The 17,318-nt window shown below is 38.0% G+C and overlaps 1 protein-coding gene and 1 long non-coding RNA gene across 8 annotated transcripts in view; both read right to left on the bottom strand.

Annotated features, from left to right (window-relative positions):
- The window catches only part of FAM241A (family with sequence similarity 241 member A), a 274,989-nt gene extending 270,634 nt beyond the window's left edge, over positions 1 to 4,355 (bottom strand). For all 7 annotated transcript variants that reach the window (XR_014692313.1, XR_014692314.1, XR_014692315.1 and 4 more), the window contains exon 1: positions 4,128 to 4,355. Coding sequence is in view for 1 of the 7 variants with exons in the window: in XM_084517004.1 (XP_084373130.1) it covers positions 4,128 to 4,178 (51 nt within the window). In the remaining 6 variants the exon portion in view is untranslated. The remainder of the gene's footprint in view (positions 1 to 4,127) is intronic.
- A 4,591-nt stretch (positions 4,356 to 8,946) lies between these two features.
- Positions 8,947 to 13,893, bottom strand: LOC311435696. Its single transcript, XR_014692319.1, has 3 exons — positions 13,703 to 13,893; positions 13,202 to 13,320; positions 8,947 to 9,858 (listed from the first exon to the last, which is right to left on the bottom strand). It is a non-coding gene; the product is annotated as an uncharacterized lncRNA (long non-coding RNA).
- Between the last annotated feature and the right edge of the window lie 3,425 nt (positions 13,894 to 17,318).

Genomic DNA, 17,318 nt, shown 5'->3' with positions numbered 1-17,318 from the left:
CCCCAAGCTCTGGGCTACACCACAGATTACTTCTTTAAATGTCTTTGCACTGGCTGCTACCTGTGGGAACCAAGAGTAATTCCATATCAGGATCTGTTCTACCAGATCAGCAGAAAACAATTGTGCAGCTTACATCCCCTGCCCTTCTTCTAAACCCTTTTACTCCCCAACTTATGATAGTGCCCTGGGTCATCATGCAGCAAGTCCTGCCACTGTCTTCAGAAGGGCCAAGAAAGCAAGAAATTGCCAAAGCATCTCTATGATTATGCAGCCAGGACTTCTCTCAAAATCAGCTGAGCTCTATATCAGAGGGCATAGTTTTATCACAATGCAGAAAGCAGACCTTTTAGCACAACAAAAGACTCCACACACAAAAAAAGAACACCTTACCACTCAAGCAGGAGGCAAAAGGTAAGTCAAAGTGAGTAGCCCGGAGTTTTCAGTACTAGCACATTACTAACCCAAGTCTGCCAGAAATCTTCTGCTTGCCCAACCCCTGGACCTGCTCTTCTGCATTGCCGAAGTCCATGCTCTGATAATCCAACCCAATGTAACCAAAGACCGACAGTTTCTCATAAGGCAGACCTGCTGCCCTGTTTGTTATGTGCTGTTTGGCAGATAACTCTTCACCTAAGACACACACTATTGCTTTTGTTCCTGGATCGATTGACTGAACCTTTTATAAACAGGAGTAGGGAACTCAAGATTGTCTTGCAAAGGTTTATGGCATGAACCCTTGCATACATCCAGGGATATGCCACTCCACACAGACTTTCTTGCAAACAAAAACACTCACATAAATGCTTACAGAAAATGTTACTGAGGTGAGTTCATCGCTTGCTATTTTTCTTCGCTATTTATCTTGTTCTTGTATCAACTCCCATTTGTCACAAGAAACCTAGGAGGCACTGCAAGCTTTTCAAGGCCAACATGCACAGTGTCGATTGCATGATGAGCACCCAGCAGGCATTATCAGAATAGAAGAATTATCAGAGCATAATGATTTCTCTTGTTTTAGAACTATAATTATATGAAAACATTTTAATTATTATAATGTATAAGATACAACATGGGGATCAAGTTGAAAAATATAATTTATTATACTTATTGTTCTGCTTTTTTGATTTTTTTTTCCCCCAGCAATTCCTAAATTTCATTGATGGCTTCCCCTGGATTTGCAGTCACATTAGCAGCAAAACGAAGATGATGAAGCTCTTTCTGAGGCAAAATTATTACCTTATTGTAAATACTTTCATCCTCTATCAGTGCTGAGATTCAGCTCTCCTGAAGCCACATGATAAGAACAGCTTCCTCCTTAGGAAGTCATTTTGGTAGGTTCTGCTTTCCCTTTCCTGGTTTTGGAAGAAGTTACACAAAAAGAGGACTGCAGTACATGATTGCATCCTTTTTCTTCACTAAAAGTATCATTTGCATAGAACCAATAAAAATTTGTTTCATTTCATCTCAAGGTCTTCACACAACCATCAGATTCCTCAGCAAGTTTACCATCACTCCCACATCATGCAACACTGACCTTCAGGTAAAGAAAATATGAAGAGACATGAAAAAAAAAGGTACAAAATGATACATTATACCAAACTAGAAGAACATGTTAAATGGTAAAGACTCCATGTTTCAATACATGCATTTTCAGGTCTGTTTATGCTAGTGCCTAACTTCTGAACAGATTTAAGTCTATGCTACACAGTCACGGTCTTCTTTAATTGTGACCTACTTTTAGACTTCATAATAATGGGTATGCAGAATCACAACTGAGCTTGGCAAGCAGCAGCTATTTCTGATAAGCTGTATCAGGATATCAGACTCAAAGTTCAGCAACAAGCAAGAGAACTTTCTCCACTGTAAGGACCAATCCTTTTACACTGTTTAGCTGTATCCCCGCACATTAATTACTAACAGCCTCACTTTACTCATTTATTTATGATTATCATACTGCCCCAACTACCATTTACTCCTTTGATATTTTTGAACACTTTTGAACTTCTCATTTTAACATTCAACAAAACCCCAAGACAGAAATTGGCCACTCTTGTCAGAACCATGCTCCCAGCAGGAGCTCTGAGTCACTCCAAGTCTTATTCATTCAGTAAGAGAAACTATTTAGTCCAAGAAGAAACTGATGTCTTTAACCCATCTACAGAGTCAAAGCTCTAAAACTCCTGGTATTTTCCACAAAAATCCATGACCAGTCAAATCCCTTAAGCAATAAATATGTAACCATCCATTTTCAAAACAGGTAGCAGTAACACCTGTTAGACCTTGTTAAACAGTTCAGATTAACACTGACTTATGCAAAAAAAAAAAAAAAAAAAAAAGTTCTGTTCAGCATGAATTGTTTTACATAAATCCCATTTCCCATTATGCACTTGGCATTTCTCAGTTTCAATAAACAATTCTGCCCATGGACATTTTTCTAGTTGTATTTATATCAATAGTATCAGAAGTTCCTTTAGTTCATGCGTGATGGTCCCAGCCCAGAAAGAGAGCATTCTTACTGCTGTAAATCCTAAGTTTTATATTCCTTTGCCTTCCCCCCACCCATTTCTTTCCTGAGCACTGAGTTTTCACTGAGTTTGCTGTGCACACAGCTCTGTCTGCTGTGCTTGCTGCCCACCTGCTTTGAAGGCGGCCTGCTGGTTTTGCAGTAGCTTGGGTTGCCAGCTGGCTCACAATGCCCAGCTAATTTCCCTGATGACTCAGTTGTAGCTATGTGACTTCTGTAGTGTTGTAGCACCTGGTTTTGGTAGAGATTGATTCTGGATCTTTCAACAGAAAGATCAGACTAGTGCTGTGATTAGGATCCTGCGACACTTTAAGTCAGGCCAAAGTTTTGTTACAAGCCTTAGAAAATATTCATCCTAGTCAAGAAAACAACAAAAACCCTACACCTTTTTACTGTTTAGTAATATATTTAGTAATATATTTTAACATTAGCTACAAAATCCTTCATATATCTCTCTATTTCATCATTTTACATCTTCAACTTCACCATAAAACTAAGTTCTTGCAAATTTTCCCCTCTATTCCTTCATAACTAGCCACTTAAGAACATGCAGAGATTCACCTTATTCAATATCTATATCCTAAAGCACTGCAATATTATGCATGGGCTGCCATGAAGCAATCTAAGATTTTTAAAGGTACAATTACCCACAAAAGCCTCTCATTGCCATCTTGAATGTAGCACAAAATATAATAATAATAATAATAATATATATATATAAATATAAAAAAAATCCGCACACCAGAGAGCGGAACACCAGCAACATTTGTGTGCCTTGGATAGAGGAGATAACACTTCAGTATTTCCCCTTGTAAAGTACGATTCATACTTTTTTCCTACCTATTAATCTTCCATAAATCATTGCCACGATTCATTATACACCTATTAGTTATTTATAACAATATATTCATAGATTAACATGAACAGTTTTGGGCTATGAAATATTCAAACCATTTAATGAGTTGTGTGGCACAGGGACTAAGACTGGGATTGTTTGTTCCATAATTGAAATTTAAATGGGGAAATTACAAGTCTGTGAGCAAGTAACGCTCAAAATTTTGTGTTTTGAAAATAATTTCAAGAAATACTTTTGTACCACAGCTAGAGCCAAATGCTCAGAAGCTAGTAGCCAATGTAGAATCTGGGTTAGATATTCAGAACACTTGGTTGTGCTGCATGGTTCCAGGATATATAATATTTAATAAGGCCACTAAAAAATTGTTCTGCACTTTGAGCAGCCAGGGGGGCTGTTCAACTGGGCTGCTACTGAGCACAGGAAGATGCGGAGTTATAAACAGAGTGGCCCAAACCGCAGACAGCATCTATGGTCACACCAACCCCCATCCGTCCCAGTCAGTACCAGAGTAAGAGGTAGGCACAAGAATTTTGCCAGAAGAAACCTACCCCAGAGTATAAGGGGTGTTTGCAGCAGGCTGCAAGGAAGCGTAACTAGAAGGGGCAGCATCTGGTAATGCAAAAGCCAAGAGGAGATGCTGTGGCTGGGCCAGGAGCCACCCTCTCTCCCTAGAGAGGGTCAAGATGAAGCACAAGGAGACCAGAACAAAGCCCTCAACTCTACCAGCAAGCTCACAAGGCCACTCACCAGCAGCTGTAGCTCTCCTAGATGGGTCAGGCACATCGCTGCAGACTTCATACCATCTATCACCAGCCAAAGCCCAAGATGTCCGCTCAGAACACAATTATTTCATTTTAACACAACTTCTCTATTTGCAGTTTGTTTGTTTGCTTTTAATGGGCACTTTTGCTTTCAAAGCCTCTCTCAGGAAACTTTGCCAGAAGAGTACCAGCTCCAGCCACCACCAAGGCAGCAGAAACCTCTACTGAAAGCTCCCCTTGGCAGGGCACCTGCCCTAAATACAACAAGCAGCAGCTGCCACCAGGCAGACTGACTGATTGCATGTACCAGTCCCACATCACCCGCTCATGAAAAGGTTTGGGTACTAATAAGCCTTGTGTTCTTAATGAACTGCAATCCATACCAGCTTTTACTATTTTGGGTTAGAGTGGTGCTACTCAGCTTAAAGTGAAAATGCAACTGCAGTACCAGCTGGGAGGATCCTAACAGGTTGAAGCAATCTGCTCCTTACTTTACTTTGCTCAGGGCAGGAGAGATCTGCTCTAGATTTTTTCTTCGCAGAGTTTTTTCCTGCTTTCATGTCATTCATCTATACCTGCACTGCCAATTGTCTTTGTGCCCAGCCAGTGGTGCTGTTTCTGATGTGGGCATCCAAGAGGCATGTCAATACAAGGGTGATGCACCCTTACTCTCCCAGCAGGCTGACTGAGGTAAAAAAAAAAAAAAAAAAAAAAAAAAAAAAAAACAAACACATTTACAGAGTGTGCTTCTTCTACAGCCCATTTCAATTTTGGCTTGCCATAAGGACCCAGCTGGAAAAACTGCAGCCTCAACACAAGGACAAAGGAAAAGTCTGTCTCTTAATGAACCTCTGAGGTGCAAGATGGTCAAGTCACTTATGTAACCAACACAGGTGTTTCTCCAAATGGTACATTTCAATGCTTACTTTCAGGGTTGTCCCTGACTTATGGTACAACAGTAATTCTGCTACAGCCAGCCATGATGTACAGAGCATGGTGCAGCCAGACAAGCAGCATGCATCAGTTAAAATATGCAGTTTTACATTGACAAAACACCAGGACCTCAAAGACATCAGACCAGATACTGGTCATACTAAGTGTATGCTGATACATCCATAGTGACTGTGATATAAAGCACTGACCTCATGCTTTATATCATCATGGAGGAGACAGGAATCAACACCTCCAATGTCCCCCTTCTTCAGCATCATATTTATCAAGATTGACAGTAAATAAGGGTTTTTGCCCTATTGACTTCAGGAATTGCTTTTCCTGGGGCTACCTAGCTGTAGCTGTAGAAAAAGATCCCTCATACCCACTTTTGGGATGCAAAGTGAACAGGTAGATGCCAGTGTCCATCAGAATCAACCGTGCGAGGTCAGGGACACGAACTGCCACCAGCTGGGGCACGGGCGATTGCCAGGGCAAGGAGAGAGGAACATTAAGGCTTGCTCAAGAATAACAGACATACATATCTGTAACAGTTATTCCTTTGCAGCCTCATAAATTAGCGAGCCCATAAAAACAGGAGCCTCAAGGAAGGACATGCCAAAACCCTGCCATGCAAACCATGTTAATTATGATAATAGGCAGATTTTAATAAACCAGTTCCTGGCTCCCACACTTTCACCTATAAAACATACATTTTTCCAAGGCATCATTCTCCTTCTTGTCTCTATTCAGGTAAATGGTCAAATCTTACTATCCACACCTGTAAATGTTCAGTGTGAAAGATTTCCAGGGAGCTTACTGTAGTCCTCCTGACAGGCACTGGAACCACATCTCCATCCAAAACTCAGCAGCTTTTGTCAGAAGCAGCTAGGGACTGTCCATCTGTCATTAAAGTGTTAATTTGGTTCATTAACACAGAAAATATTCACCATTTCCCACTTTGGAGGAGATGGGCTGTACCGTCCTTTTAATAGAACTCTGCTGGAAATCAAACACAATTTTTATTCAGGGGAATGATTACTGTGTCTTGTTTAATTCTTGCCTAACAAATGTCAGCACTAATGTATTACAGATTATTCAGTCAATTTGATGGTTCCAGGTGAAAGAAAGGAACACAAATCTCTTCTTTTAGTGTAAAAAGGGTCAGCTGGATGACTTCCACTGCAGGAGCCGAGATGAGGCTTGACATGAATCAATCAAGCAGGCTCAATTTTACAGTTATAGTGCCTAATGCCTAAACATGAGCGTATGGGTGGAAATTAGCACCCGATTATGAGCATACATGATCTTCCCTTGGAAGACAATAATATTGGCATTAAGCTTCTCAAGAGGGAAGATGCTGCTGGTTTTTAATATGTCTTAAATTATGTCAGGAAAAACACTGGAACATCACACAAAAGCCACAGTCAGTGTATATTGCTATCTCATAGAGCTGGAGATCTTTACAACAATATTGACACAGGAGCAGGCAAGCAAATGTCAGCCAATATAACATATGAAATACTTAACGTAACCAATTTTCAGCTGTCAATCAGCAGGGAATAATGACTGATGCAAGGAATCAATACACCACAATTGAATTCCAGCTCACAAACTTGTTTCGTTCTGTGCTATAAAAGACTGTCAAATGTCACACCCCAAGAGATGCAACAGGATTCCAAAGATTTATTTATTTCAAGCTCTGAAGTCTATTAGCAATAGTGCTCCTTGTGCTATTGGAAAAAGAGCTTTGATGACATTAAATTTTCAGAAATGACAACTCATTGCATCTGGAGCCAATTAATTATACCACTCTATCATATTTCAGCAGTCCTCTATCATTTTACTAATAAGTAATTGCACATAATTATATTTAAACAAATTATTGTGACTTTAAAGCTGTAAATATTTGATTGTAATCTATACAGTATTAGCTGAGTATTTTTAAACAAGTTGTTTTGTACTTTTGATAAAAATAATAATAAAAAAATCACTCTATCCTTAGCTCCATTTCATTCAGGTAGCTTAAATGTATAAATTATTAAAGCTGAGTGATTAAAATTTACTAGAGAAGTGTACAGAGTTGTATATTACCCTGTATACTGCACTGTTTTTTGTATTTAATAAAGGCAATAGAAGAAAAAATATTTATTTTTGTACTCTACAGTGCTGTAGTCTGATGAAAGGCAAAGGAGATACCAGAAGGAAAGAATGAGAAGATGCAAAGGTGAAGACTGCAGAGTCATAATCTCCAAAGAGTATGTATTGTCTACATGGAAATGCATGGAATATACCCCCCATTGGAACAGAAAAACAAAATGTAGCCATAGGAGGCTGATTTATGTAAATACATAAAGTATTTAAAACATAACAGAACAGTGTACTTGTTTCCATAACATAATCTAGTTTTGGTAATAGATAATTCATTCACTGATTCATTCTTGACTTCTGCCTATTGAGCCTTTCTATGTTTTCCTTCCTGCAATGCTGTCTTATGAAAGGAAAATCTGATGGCAGTAGCCTCATCCTCCCTGGTTAGTCCCATTGAAGCTAGTGAGGCTCTGTGCACGACTGGGCACCAGGCTGCAGCTGGGTGGTGGAATCTGGCCCACAGTAATTATAAGACTATTAAAATTAGCATATTTTCTTTACCTGAGGCTGAGAGTTAATTAAAATCTGACAGTAGATTGTATACAGAAGATAAACACTACTGTATTTTCTTTCCAGTACATGGATATATAGTAATTCATTTAAGACAGAGAAGCTCATGCTGTTGAATGTGCTTATTAAAAACAGCAAGGAAGGTCAGGGGCAGTGCTTGCTGTATCCTTCATTTGTTCTTCACTGAAAATGATATAACCGAACTGCAAAAGTTGAGATTGAAAAGCCGCTAGCGTGTTGTCTAATTTCAGCCACAGAAGCTGCTGTGCACTCCGTGACTTTATGAGGGAATAAGATTACAGGTCACAAGAGCTTCTTTATTTCCCACCTGTAGCTTCTAACAACATTTTATTAAGGATTTTCCCATCTTCTCTCTCTGACCTACAGGGGACAAAATTCTAACAGCTGTTGCAGGACCCGTACCGAAGCGGCATTAACACAGATTAGCAGTTCTGAAAAGTAGTATCGTTTTATCAGGACTATATTTATGACTGCTAACTAATATTTTTACAGCGCTTGTAAGATAAACACAGCATATCGTTATGTAAACATGAAAAAAGGCATTTAACACAGTTAAACACTTAATGCATCATGCTTGTTTTGTCTAAAGTCACACTAAGCTGCTCTTTGAAGCTTTAGTACACATTTACAAACCAAACACTTATGTATCCCATGTGCTTATATATATATACTGCTGTTGTCTGTATTGCATACGGAGATTATTGATCCCTTATTAATCAATTAGAGTCTATGTGCATTATTAATATACCCAAGTAGAGGTAGAGCCTCTGCCAAATATTAAGTCAAATTAATACATGCCCAGTGCTCAGCCTTTCCTTTAGCACACAAGTGGAGTTTTGTTTCCACAAGGACTACAAGATTAGGACCTTGCTAATTTATTACAGAAACAATAGTAATCATCTTTAAACATTCTTTATAAGCTAAGTTTCTTTTTTTATGTAAGATCTCATTTATTCACATGGATGTACTGGAGAAAGAGAGAAAGAAAAGGAAGGAAAGAAGACAGTGAAGGAGAAAAAAGAAATCTGTACTATAATGTTATAAATTTCTAAAGTGATTGTCCACTAACTATCCAACAGGAGCCTATCTTCCTATCTTCTACAGACAAAGTAGAAGTCAAGTGTATCTACAGTTAAGTTTTGTAGTGAGGTCCCTATGTGCATTCATGGTGGAAAATCCACACAACTTATGGTCTCAAATCCACACAACTTTCTAAAGTTTAAATTAGTTGTCATGAAGGCTGGGATACATTCTCTTCTGTCATCATCCTAAGCACAGCTGCTAGGTTAATCAAGCTGTATTATAATTGCACTAGAGAGTAGGAGACTCAAAACAATGACATACAGAATATTATAAGGAAGAAGACCAAGATGCCACATATGCCTTCCAATGTTCAACTGGCCTATTTGCCCTCCCCAGAGAGCCATGTTAGCTGACAGGAAAATTAAATATTAGTTGTCACATTACTGAGCCTGATAAAGTGCTAGAAGGGGAAGGTTGATGTGTAGTGCATGGACAAACAGAACTGCATGGTCTGCTGCATGCTATGGTGAGAGTTTTTAGGATGCCACAATAATCACAGCTGAGTTCAGATTTTCAGGTCTTATTTGTGTTCCTGAGTAGACCAGACAGGTTTCAAAAAGTTTGACACCTAGCACAGTGTGGCATTTCAAATATCCACCCATAAATAAATGCCATATGATAGGAGCTGCTCAGTACTTCTGGCAATCTGGCGGTGTGTGTCATTGTGCTGGTCTTTGTAGCCTGAGGGATACAGACAGATGTGACCAATAACCAAACCACAATAAAATAAAACAATTACACATTACTTTAAAATGTGTGATGAGAAACGATTCGTCCTTAGACACCAATTCAGCTCATTACTTTCTGCGCTGCCCCAGAACAGACACCAAGCTTTTGAAAGGCATTTCTCAACAAGAGCATTTGGATGCTGGCAGGCATCACAGCCAGTTGTGCTCGCTCCTTTGGACGGGCTCCCCACATCTGTCAGTCGTCAGACTGCCACTGATAGACTGTCTGGGCTGGATGCGCCTTTTACTTACAGTTGCTCGGTCCATCACCTGTAGTTTTGATCTCTAATCCCCCTGAAAATAAATTCAGGACAGAATTCTTCATTACAAGACATTGGCAAAAGCAGAAAGAGCTGTGTTTTGTGGTCCTAATACTCATCCTGGCTTTCCTCCCAAATTCCCATCATTATTTTGAACCTTTTATCTGTTTAAATAAAGGCCCCTGATTTCTGTTGTAGAGTGGAAATAGGATTCCTTTGACATGACTACTGGGAACTTTTTCAGCATTTTCCCCTAGATCGTTCTGGAAGCACCATGGAAGCAATTACAGCCTTTTTCCATCTGTCAGCTCTAGGGGCTGGCATCACCAGAAAAACTGCAGAAACGTCCTTCCCCCAGCCATAGGTGGGAAGAGGGCCATAATACGAGCATAACTAGAGAGGAACAGGAGGTGGGAGGGAGTGCTAAATCTGCCTTTAAGTAGAACAAGCAAAAGGTGAACCAGAACGGTTTCTCCCCAAATATTTATAAGACTCAGGCTTGGGCTATGACTGTTGTTGAAAGCTCAGGCTGGCCCTGGAACGGTTCCCAGAGCTGGAGGTACCTGTGGGAGCCCAGAGCAGTCTCTAGCCTGGTGCATGGACCTGCTGGGCAAACACCAGCATGGGTCTCCCAGGCTATTCAGGTTAGCTCTCAGCACTTTCCTTTTGGGGTTTTGTCATCACCAGCATTGCTGCTTTCATAATATTTTGATGGGACACAAAGTATTCCCTTTGCCACAAAAGCTGGTCCTGCTGCTTTAAGTATGATTTATGGGTACTGTAGAAATGCACATTAATATATTATTATCCTGAAAATTCAGATCAATTTTCAAAGAGATGAAAATATACCACTTCTACAAGAAATCCTTGTTGCCACACCTCTGAAGTCCTTAAACCACTTGAAATACATTGAAGAGTTAGAAAAGTCTCTTGCAAAACATGGGCAAACTGCTCGTGCTGGTGTATAATAATCTGTAACGCCTGCTTTTGCATTAAGATGTTTTGACTAAGTAAAGTAACATAACACCAGTCAAGGTGTCAGTCCAGACTTTTAGACTTTAATAAACATTGTTGATTTTGTGGGACGCGTCAAATTCTTATTGCTATTCATTTCATATAGCATTAAGTATTGCTGGCTGTACATATGGAATGGAGAGGATGGAAGAAATGTTACAAATATGAACAGGACTTTGGTTTCTTAAGTGCATTTAGTTAAAAAGACACTTGGTTTATATTTTTTCTAATGAAAAATTATGCATCTATGGCTAGAAATTAAGACTGCTGTACTATGTTCTCATGCTGAAAAATTCCCAACACAACAGCAACAAGTTATGTGAGGTCAGCACACTAGCACAGATACTTGTATTTGTAAAGTAGTAATTATTTTTGTGGCTTTGGGTCCAAGTTTGAAGATTACCTTGGGCTTAATTTCATGTTCTTTACACAAAGATACCTCCCAATGAAGTCATTGTATAAACAGTGTGACATTAAGCCAGTAGGCTATCCTGCAACTAGTTAGCAATTCTTCTACGTGTTTTCAGTACACATAGATGTTCTTAAAGTACATCTGAATAAAAACAACAACCACGGATTCACAGGCAAGAGCATGCAAATAAAGAGCATTTTCCTCAGAACTGTGGAAGGGTTATCTTCTGAGTTCTTTGATATTTCTTTTTTCTTTGTGTCAGAGGTTTCTTTAGCAGTATATTTTATTTGAAAGAAAACTGTAACAGTAGTTAAAGATAAAAATTACCTGCAAGAAGTTGTATTTTTGTAGCTTTTAGCAGCAAAAGCCACACAATAATAGTTCCAGAGGTGTTACCAAAGAACTGTACCATCAATGACAAAGATCGCTTAGTGACAACATATAAACATATTAAAAAAAATCAATTAGTGCAACCAATCCTTCACCAGAGCTTTAGATGTTATAGTCATAAAAATTTTGTAAGCCCAGCCATTTATTTTAAACATTCAGAAGATAATCCCAATGCTCTTCCTGTTGTATATTTTGCTATAGCAGTTTTTGTATAGGTTTTACATCCTTAAAGGATCACCAGCTTGTTAAAAAGGCACATCTATTCTGTAACGTGTAATACCCACTAAAACCATCTTAATCTATAACACTGCATGGAAACCATTTCATTCTTCTGGATGACTACAGATCCTAATATAGGTGGATAGCAAATAATCACCTCCTTTACAGGAACTGAATTAACCAACAGGGAATTCTCTGAGCTACAGTCCCTTTGTGGAACATTCTCTTTTTGCATAATGTGAGAAAACATGCAGTATTCCAAACATGCTCATCCTTTAATTACATAAATAGAAAACAAGTACTTTAACTCCCATAGAGAAAGAATCATCCAAATAATTACACAATGTACTGTGTGCAAACCCACCACGTTATATCTTTGCACCCATGCCAAAAAGGTGACATAAGAATGTCACTCATTTTCCTACCTTGCTTTAGCAATTTACAGGCTTATGTTGTGAGTTAATTCCTGGCTTCATTCGTGGTCTTAAACTACCTGTGAAAATCACTTGAGGATCTCAAGTGAAACATTAGCATTTTCCATTGGGCTTAGAAGATGCAGATGCAGCTTTAAAAAACATAGTTTATGCTCTTTCCACCTCACTTTTCTTAATAACATGTTCCAAAAATGTATATCCTGATAACTGTATTTTGTAATGTTGGTGGGTACAATAATATGTCCAGATTTATTCCATGGGATCTAAACACTGACACTGGGGAAAGAGCAATGATTGAACATCTTTAGCTAGGCAGTGCTGGGAGGTGGGACCCCACGACTAAAGGAACAAAAAACAGAGGAAATTTTCCTTGCCAGACTTGCCTATTCCCAATGATCCCTCCCAGCTCTCTTTCATCCAGACCACGCCAGTAGAGACCATTTGTCTTTCATTTCCATTCTTAGTGACTGAGGAAACAAAGCCAAGACAAAGGCAGTAGTAGCTTATTGCTGGCTTATTCCATTTTATGGTGGGAATAATTCATTTGTTGGCTGAGCAGAAAGATTATGCAAACTGTAAAGCTCCACATACATGAATCCTGACCTGTGGCATAAACCTCTTACATTCCTCAAGCCATCCTCCAGCGTTAAAGAGTAAGTAAATAAGGCATTTACAGTTCTGTCCACCAGCATAGTTTTTTACAACAGCCCATGCCCTTTTTCATGAAGCCCAAAACACATGCACTTACTCCATTTTACAGACACAATAAGCAATAAAGTAGATTCCATTAAACAGTACCAAGAGCTGAAGATCACTTTCTTTTTTATTAGTGATACTAAACTTACCTAAGCAGAAAATATCTAACTCTACAGAGAATCAGAATTTACTTGACACAATGAAATAATTACCTTTGCACACTGCTCAGTTCGAGATATGAGGGCATGTCCAGGACAGCATTGGGATCATGGCATGGAGTTTTTCCAGGGTAGGACAAACATTTCTCTTGCTAAAGCCCTTGAAAGAAAACCTAAGAAAAAAATATTAAATGATATTAAACAGTGGGCTTATTTCACTGTGAATAAACACTACTGTCATGATCTTCCCTTAGTCTTGTTATTGATAGGGAAAAAACAAACAAACAATGGTCATTATTATGAGAATGATGAAGTTCTTTTTTTTTTTTTTTTTTTCTTTTTTCTTTTTTTCTTTTTCTGCCAGTAGACAGGAAAAAGGCATTGGAAGCTTGTGAAATTACACTGTATGTGATTCAGATAAAGAGATGGATTTTTCAAGGTTTGGTTAAACCAGCACCCTGAAAAACCATCTCCGATGATTCCATTGCACATCGAGCAAAAAAAGCAAAGCTACTCTCCAGCTGCTATCATCTCCTATTCCCTGTCTTCTCATACCAGCTTCACTCTCCATTGGTAGAGATTAGGTGAAAGTAGTTGAAAGAGAGTATCGGAGAAGGCTGACAAATTCTCATACATATAACAAGCTTCTTTTCTTCTGTCTCATTCTCATCTGTAAAATGGTTGTTTTTATACATGTATGTTGTCCCTGGCACGGTGTAAAGGACCTCCAGGCTACTAATGAGGTCATGAAGTCTATGATATTAGGCTTTTAATTAAATAAAGAATTCCAGCTTTTTCCCTTCTCAAAATAAACCCATTAGATTAAAAAACAAATAAATAAACAAACAGCTCTGTCTTTAGTTGCTTTCAGAAACATCTGACATGTAACCTGTGACCTTCATGTAAGCTTTCAAGGCACTGCCTAAAGTTTTCACCTGTGATTCACTTACAGGTGTATTCTGTTCACTGAGACAGTTAATTGTATTTTTTTTTCTTACTGTTCTGACTGCTTTTAGGTATGTTTATATTAAATATAAAGTACTCTTTAATACATGTTAAAAGCAGTCTCCATCTATCAAAAAAGAAATCACAATTTTCATGGTATTCCATAATACAGATCAGTCAGGCAAAGATAATAAAATACCAAATAGTTTTCCAATAATTGGCATTGATTGGGTATTTAATTATCTAACTTAAAAACAGAAGGTTCTTAGGTTTTTGTTTCTTAATTTTAAAATGATTCACTTCAAAGCTATGAAAAATACTTTTCTTGGATCAGATATTGTATTTGCTTTCAGCTTATTATTTAGAGTCTGAGCCTCAGAACCCTGTCAGATTTCTCTTATCTAATATAGGTATTTTATGTATTTGTTCATACACCATGCATTGACTCATAGCCACTAAATAAACATTTTTTTTGTTTCCTTTTTGGATCAAGACTTCTGGGCAATTTTACCTTTCCATTTTTATCCCATTTTCATTACATGTTAAACATTCAAAAGCAAGGTTTCTGCACCTAATCATTGTCTAAAGACTATCTACTCAGACCTTTAAAAACTGGTATGGACCTAACACCAACGGTGGTACATCATCTCTCTGATAACCTGCTTCGAGGTTACCACAAAACCTACAGCTCTGTCTGCAAGTCACCCATATAATATATTAATGTATAAGAATACCTACTTTCCCCCCACGCCCCATTTAAACAGTAAGAGCCTTTTAAACAGTAGGAAAGCTCTCTGAAAATCATTGTTTTAAAGGCTTATTTATTTATTTATTTATTTATTTATTTATTTATTTATTTTCAGGTGTAGAAGCAGCATATCTGGGCAGTGACTTGTGCTCTTTGAGCATCTCGCTGCTGCATCGTGGTGGGACTGCGCCTGCAGGCACCCAGCAGCATGGACCACTGAAAGCCACGTGGTTGTTGTTACAGGGGAGACAAAATGCCAAGACCTGGCTTGGCAAAGCTCCTTGAAAGGCATGATGATTTGATTTTAAAGCACTTTACCAAGATTTAAACTTTGATAGTATTCAAAGTTGAATACAACGTATCAGTGTTTTATAGGTACATTAATGTTTTTATATGTGCAAGCATTTATACTGAGAGACAGAGAAAAGCACAGGACACTGTAGTAAGGTAAGAGAGAACAGACACAGGTATGTGTGGTAGCCTAGCTTTGCACCTATGAGTTTTGCAGTTTATTCATATAGTAGGAAATGAAGCTTTTCTACATCAGTTCTTACTATTACAAAAAGAGAGAAAATAAAAGGAAAAGAAAAAGCCAATATAGATATATTCAGCTGGAAAGCACCACAGTAGGTAAGAAAAACATCACAGGAGTTTTAGTCCATGTTCCAAAAATTTACCTTAGCTGTATAGAGCAAAAACTTGGCAATTTGCACTAATTACATAAGAGGGCTCATAATAAAGAGTATGCAAATATACCTAAAGGGCAAGTTTTCTTTCTTCCTCAGCATAATTAGTGGATTTCCCCAAAATACATATTTGTAGCTGTATGGCATTAAAAGAATATTCATAGGTAACAAGGTGCAAGAGAACAGTGCATTCCCTGTGGAAAAGGATGCGTAATACAGTGTAACACTAATGGCAGTTGCTGTTACCTGAAACAGTCATTTCACAGTTTTTTTCTTCATCTCTGTTGGAATCATGTGGCATTTACCTACACCAGGAGTCCCCCCTGCCCCGCTGTTTCCAGAAATAGCTATCTTAATAACAAGACATTTCTGTTTTAACCGGTTTTCCTTCCCCAGATGTTTCCCCAAGGCTGAGGAGATAATATTATCAGCCAGTATGTCATGACTGGTTTTTAATTTGCACAAACATACAGGCAGGTAACAGGCAGGCTGCCAGGAGGACTGTACATCCAATCCCATCAGCAGTGTGAAAACATTCAGATTTAAACAGGGAAAAGCAATTGGTCTCGAACGCCAGCACATAGCCAGAAGAACCTCCAAATTGAGAGCAGCTCAAAGCCATGTCCACGTCTGAGAAGGCAGGTATAGCTGTGACTATGTCTTTATGTACATTTACTTGTTCACATGGCACCATGGCAGAATTTTGGATTTTATTTATTTTTTTTTAATTCAAGAATTGCAGCATGTGGAGGATGTCTGACAGAGCCGTGCCTATACATCCTGCTCACACCACGGAGGAAGTACCTGCAGATGAATTTAGTTTAAAGTTTAGAACTTTGTTGTGCCAAATCAATTTGTTTGAATAGTGAATCATGTTAAGATACTATTAGAAAGCATATATTTCAATATAGATACTTATAAAGTATTTTGTATGGCTTTTTGTTTTAAGTCTCAAACCTGGAAGCTTTCTACCTCTAAAAGTGCCTTCTCTATCTTTTCCTTGATGGTCTTTATTAGTTTATTCTTAATAAAAATGTGAATGCTTCAAGAATAACTTAATAAAACCAAATTGCAAGGTTAAAATAATACTTTAAAACATTAAAGTATTAATGTTCTAGGCTTTTGACCCTCCCAAGCAAATAAACCTGTGTTATAATTGCGGATTAAAAATGAGGAAATGACTAGCTGAAGATGAGAAACATCCAAACTGTTAGCTTACTTGAGAAACATTTTTTACAAGACTTATTCCCTTGACTTCACCATACATCTTACTGTTATCTTTGAAGTTTATTGTGAAGGAAGTTTATTTACACTGTTGTCTTTGAAGCAAATAATTTCCACAGGGACTGCAGACTTTTAACAACAACAAAAAGCCATTTTCATTTTACTTGTTCTGGAATATGCTTTTACAGGAATATGCTACGAGTCTTTATGCAGCAATGCAATGTCTCTGAGCAGCTAACATCTGATTTAGTGCTTAGAAGCACAGAAGATAGGAAGGACAAAGATAGGAAGGAAATCCACTGATTTCCAGAAATCCAGCAAAGTCAGAGAATGTTGATCATATGGGATGGACAATTCTCCTTTCTCTGAAGCCGGGCATCATGTACCTGTGTTCATTCTCCGGCTCTGGGTTACTTCCTACTGGATGTTTATTATTATTATTATTATTATTATTATTATTATTATTATTATTATTATTATTATTATTATTATTATATTATATATATTATATATATATTATATTATTATATTTTATTATATTCTGGGGATTCATATTATTATTATTAAT

The sequence above is a fragment of the Aythya ferina genome (assembly GCF_964211825.1).
Source record: "Aythya ferina genome assembly, chromosome: 4".
Classification (NCBI taxonomy): Eukaryota; Metazoa; Chordata; class Aves; order Anseriformes; family Anatidae; genus Aythya; species Aythya ferina.
Note: the sequence above shows the minus strand (reverse complement) of the source record. Positions and strands in the feature narration are given on the sequence as shown.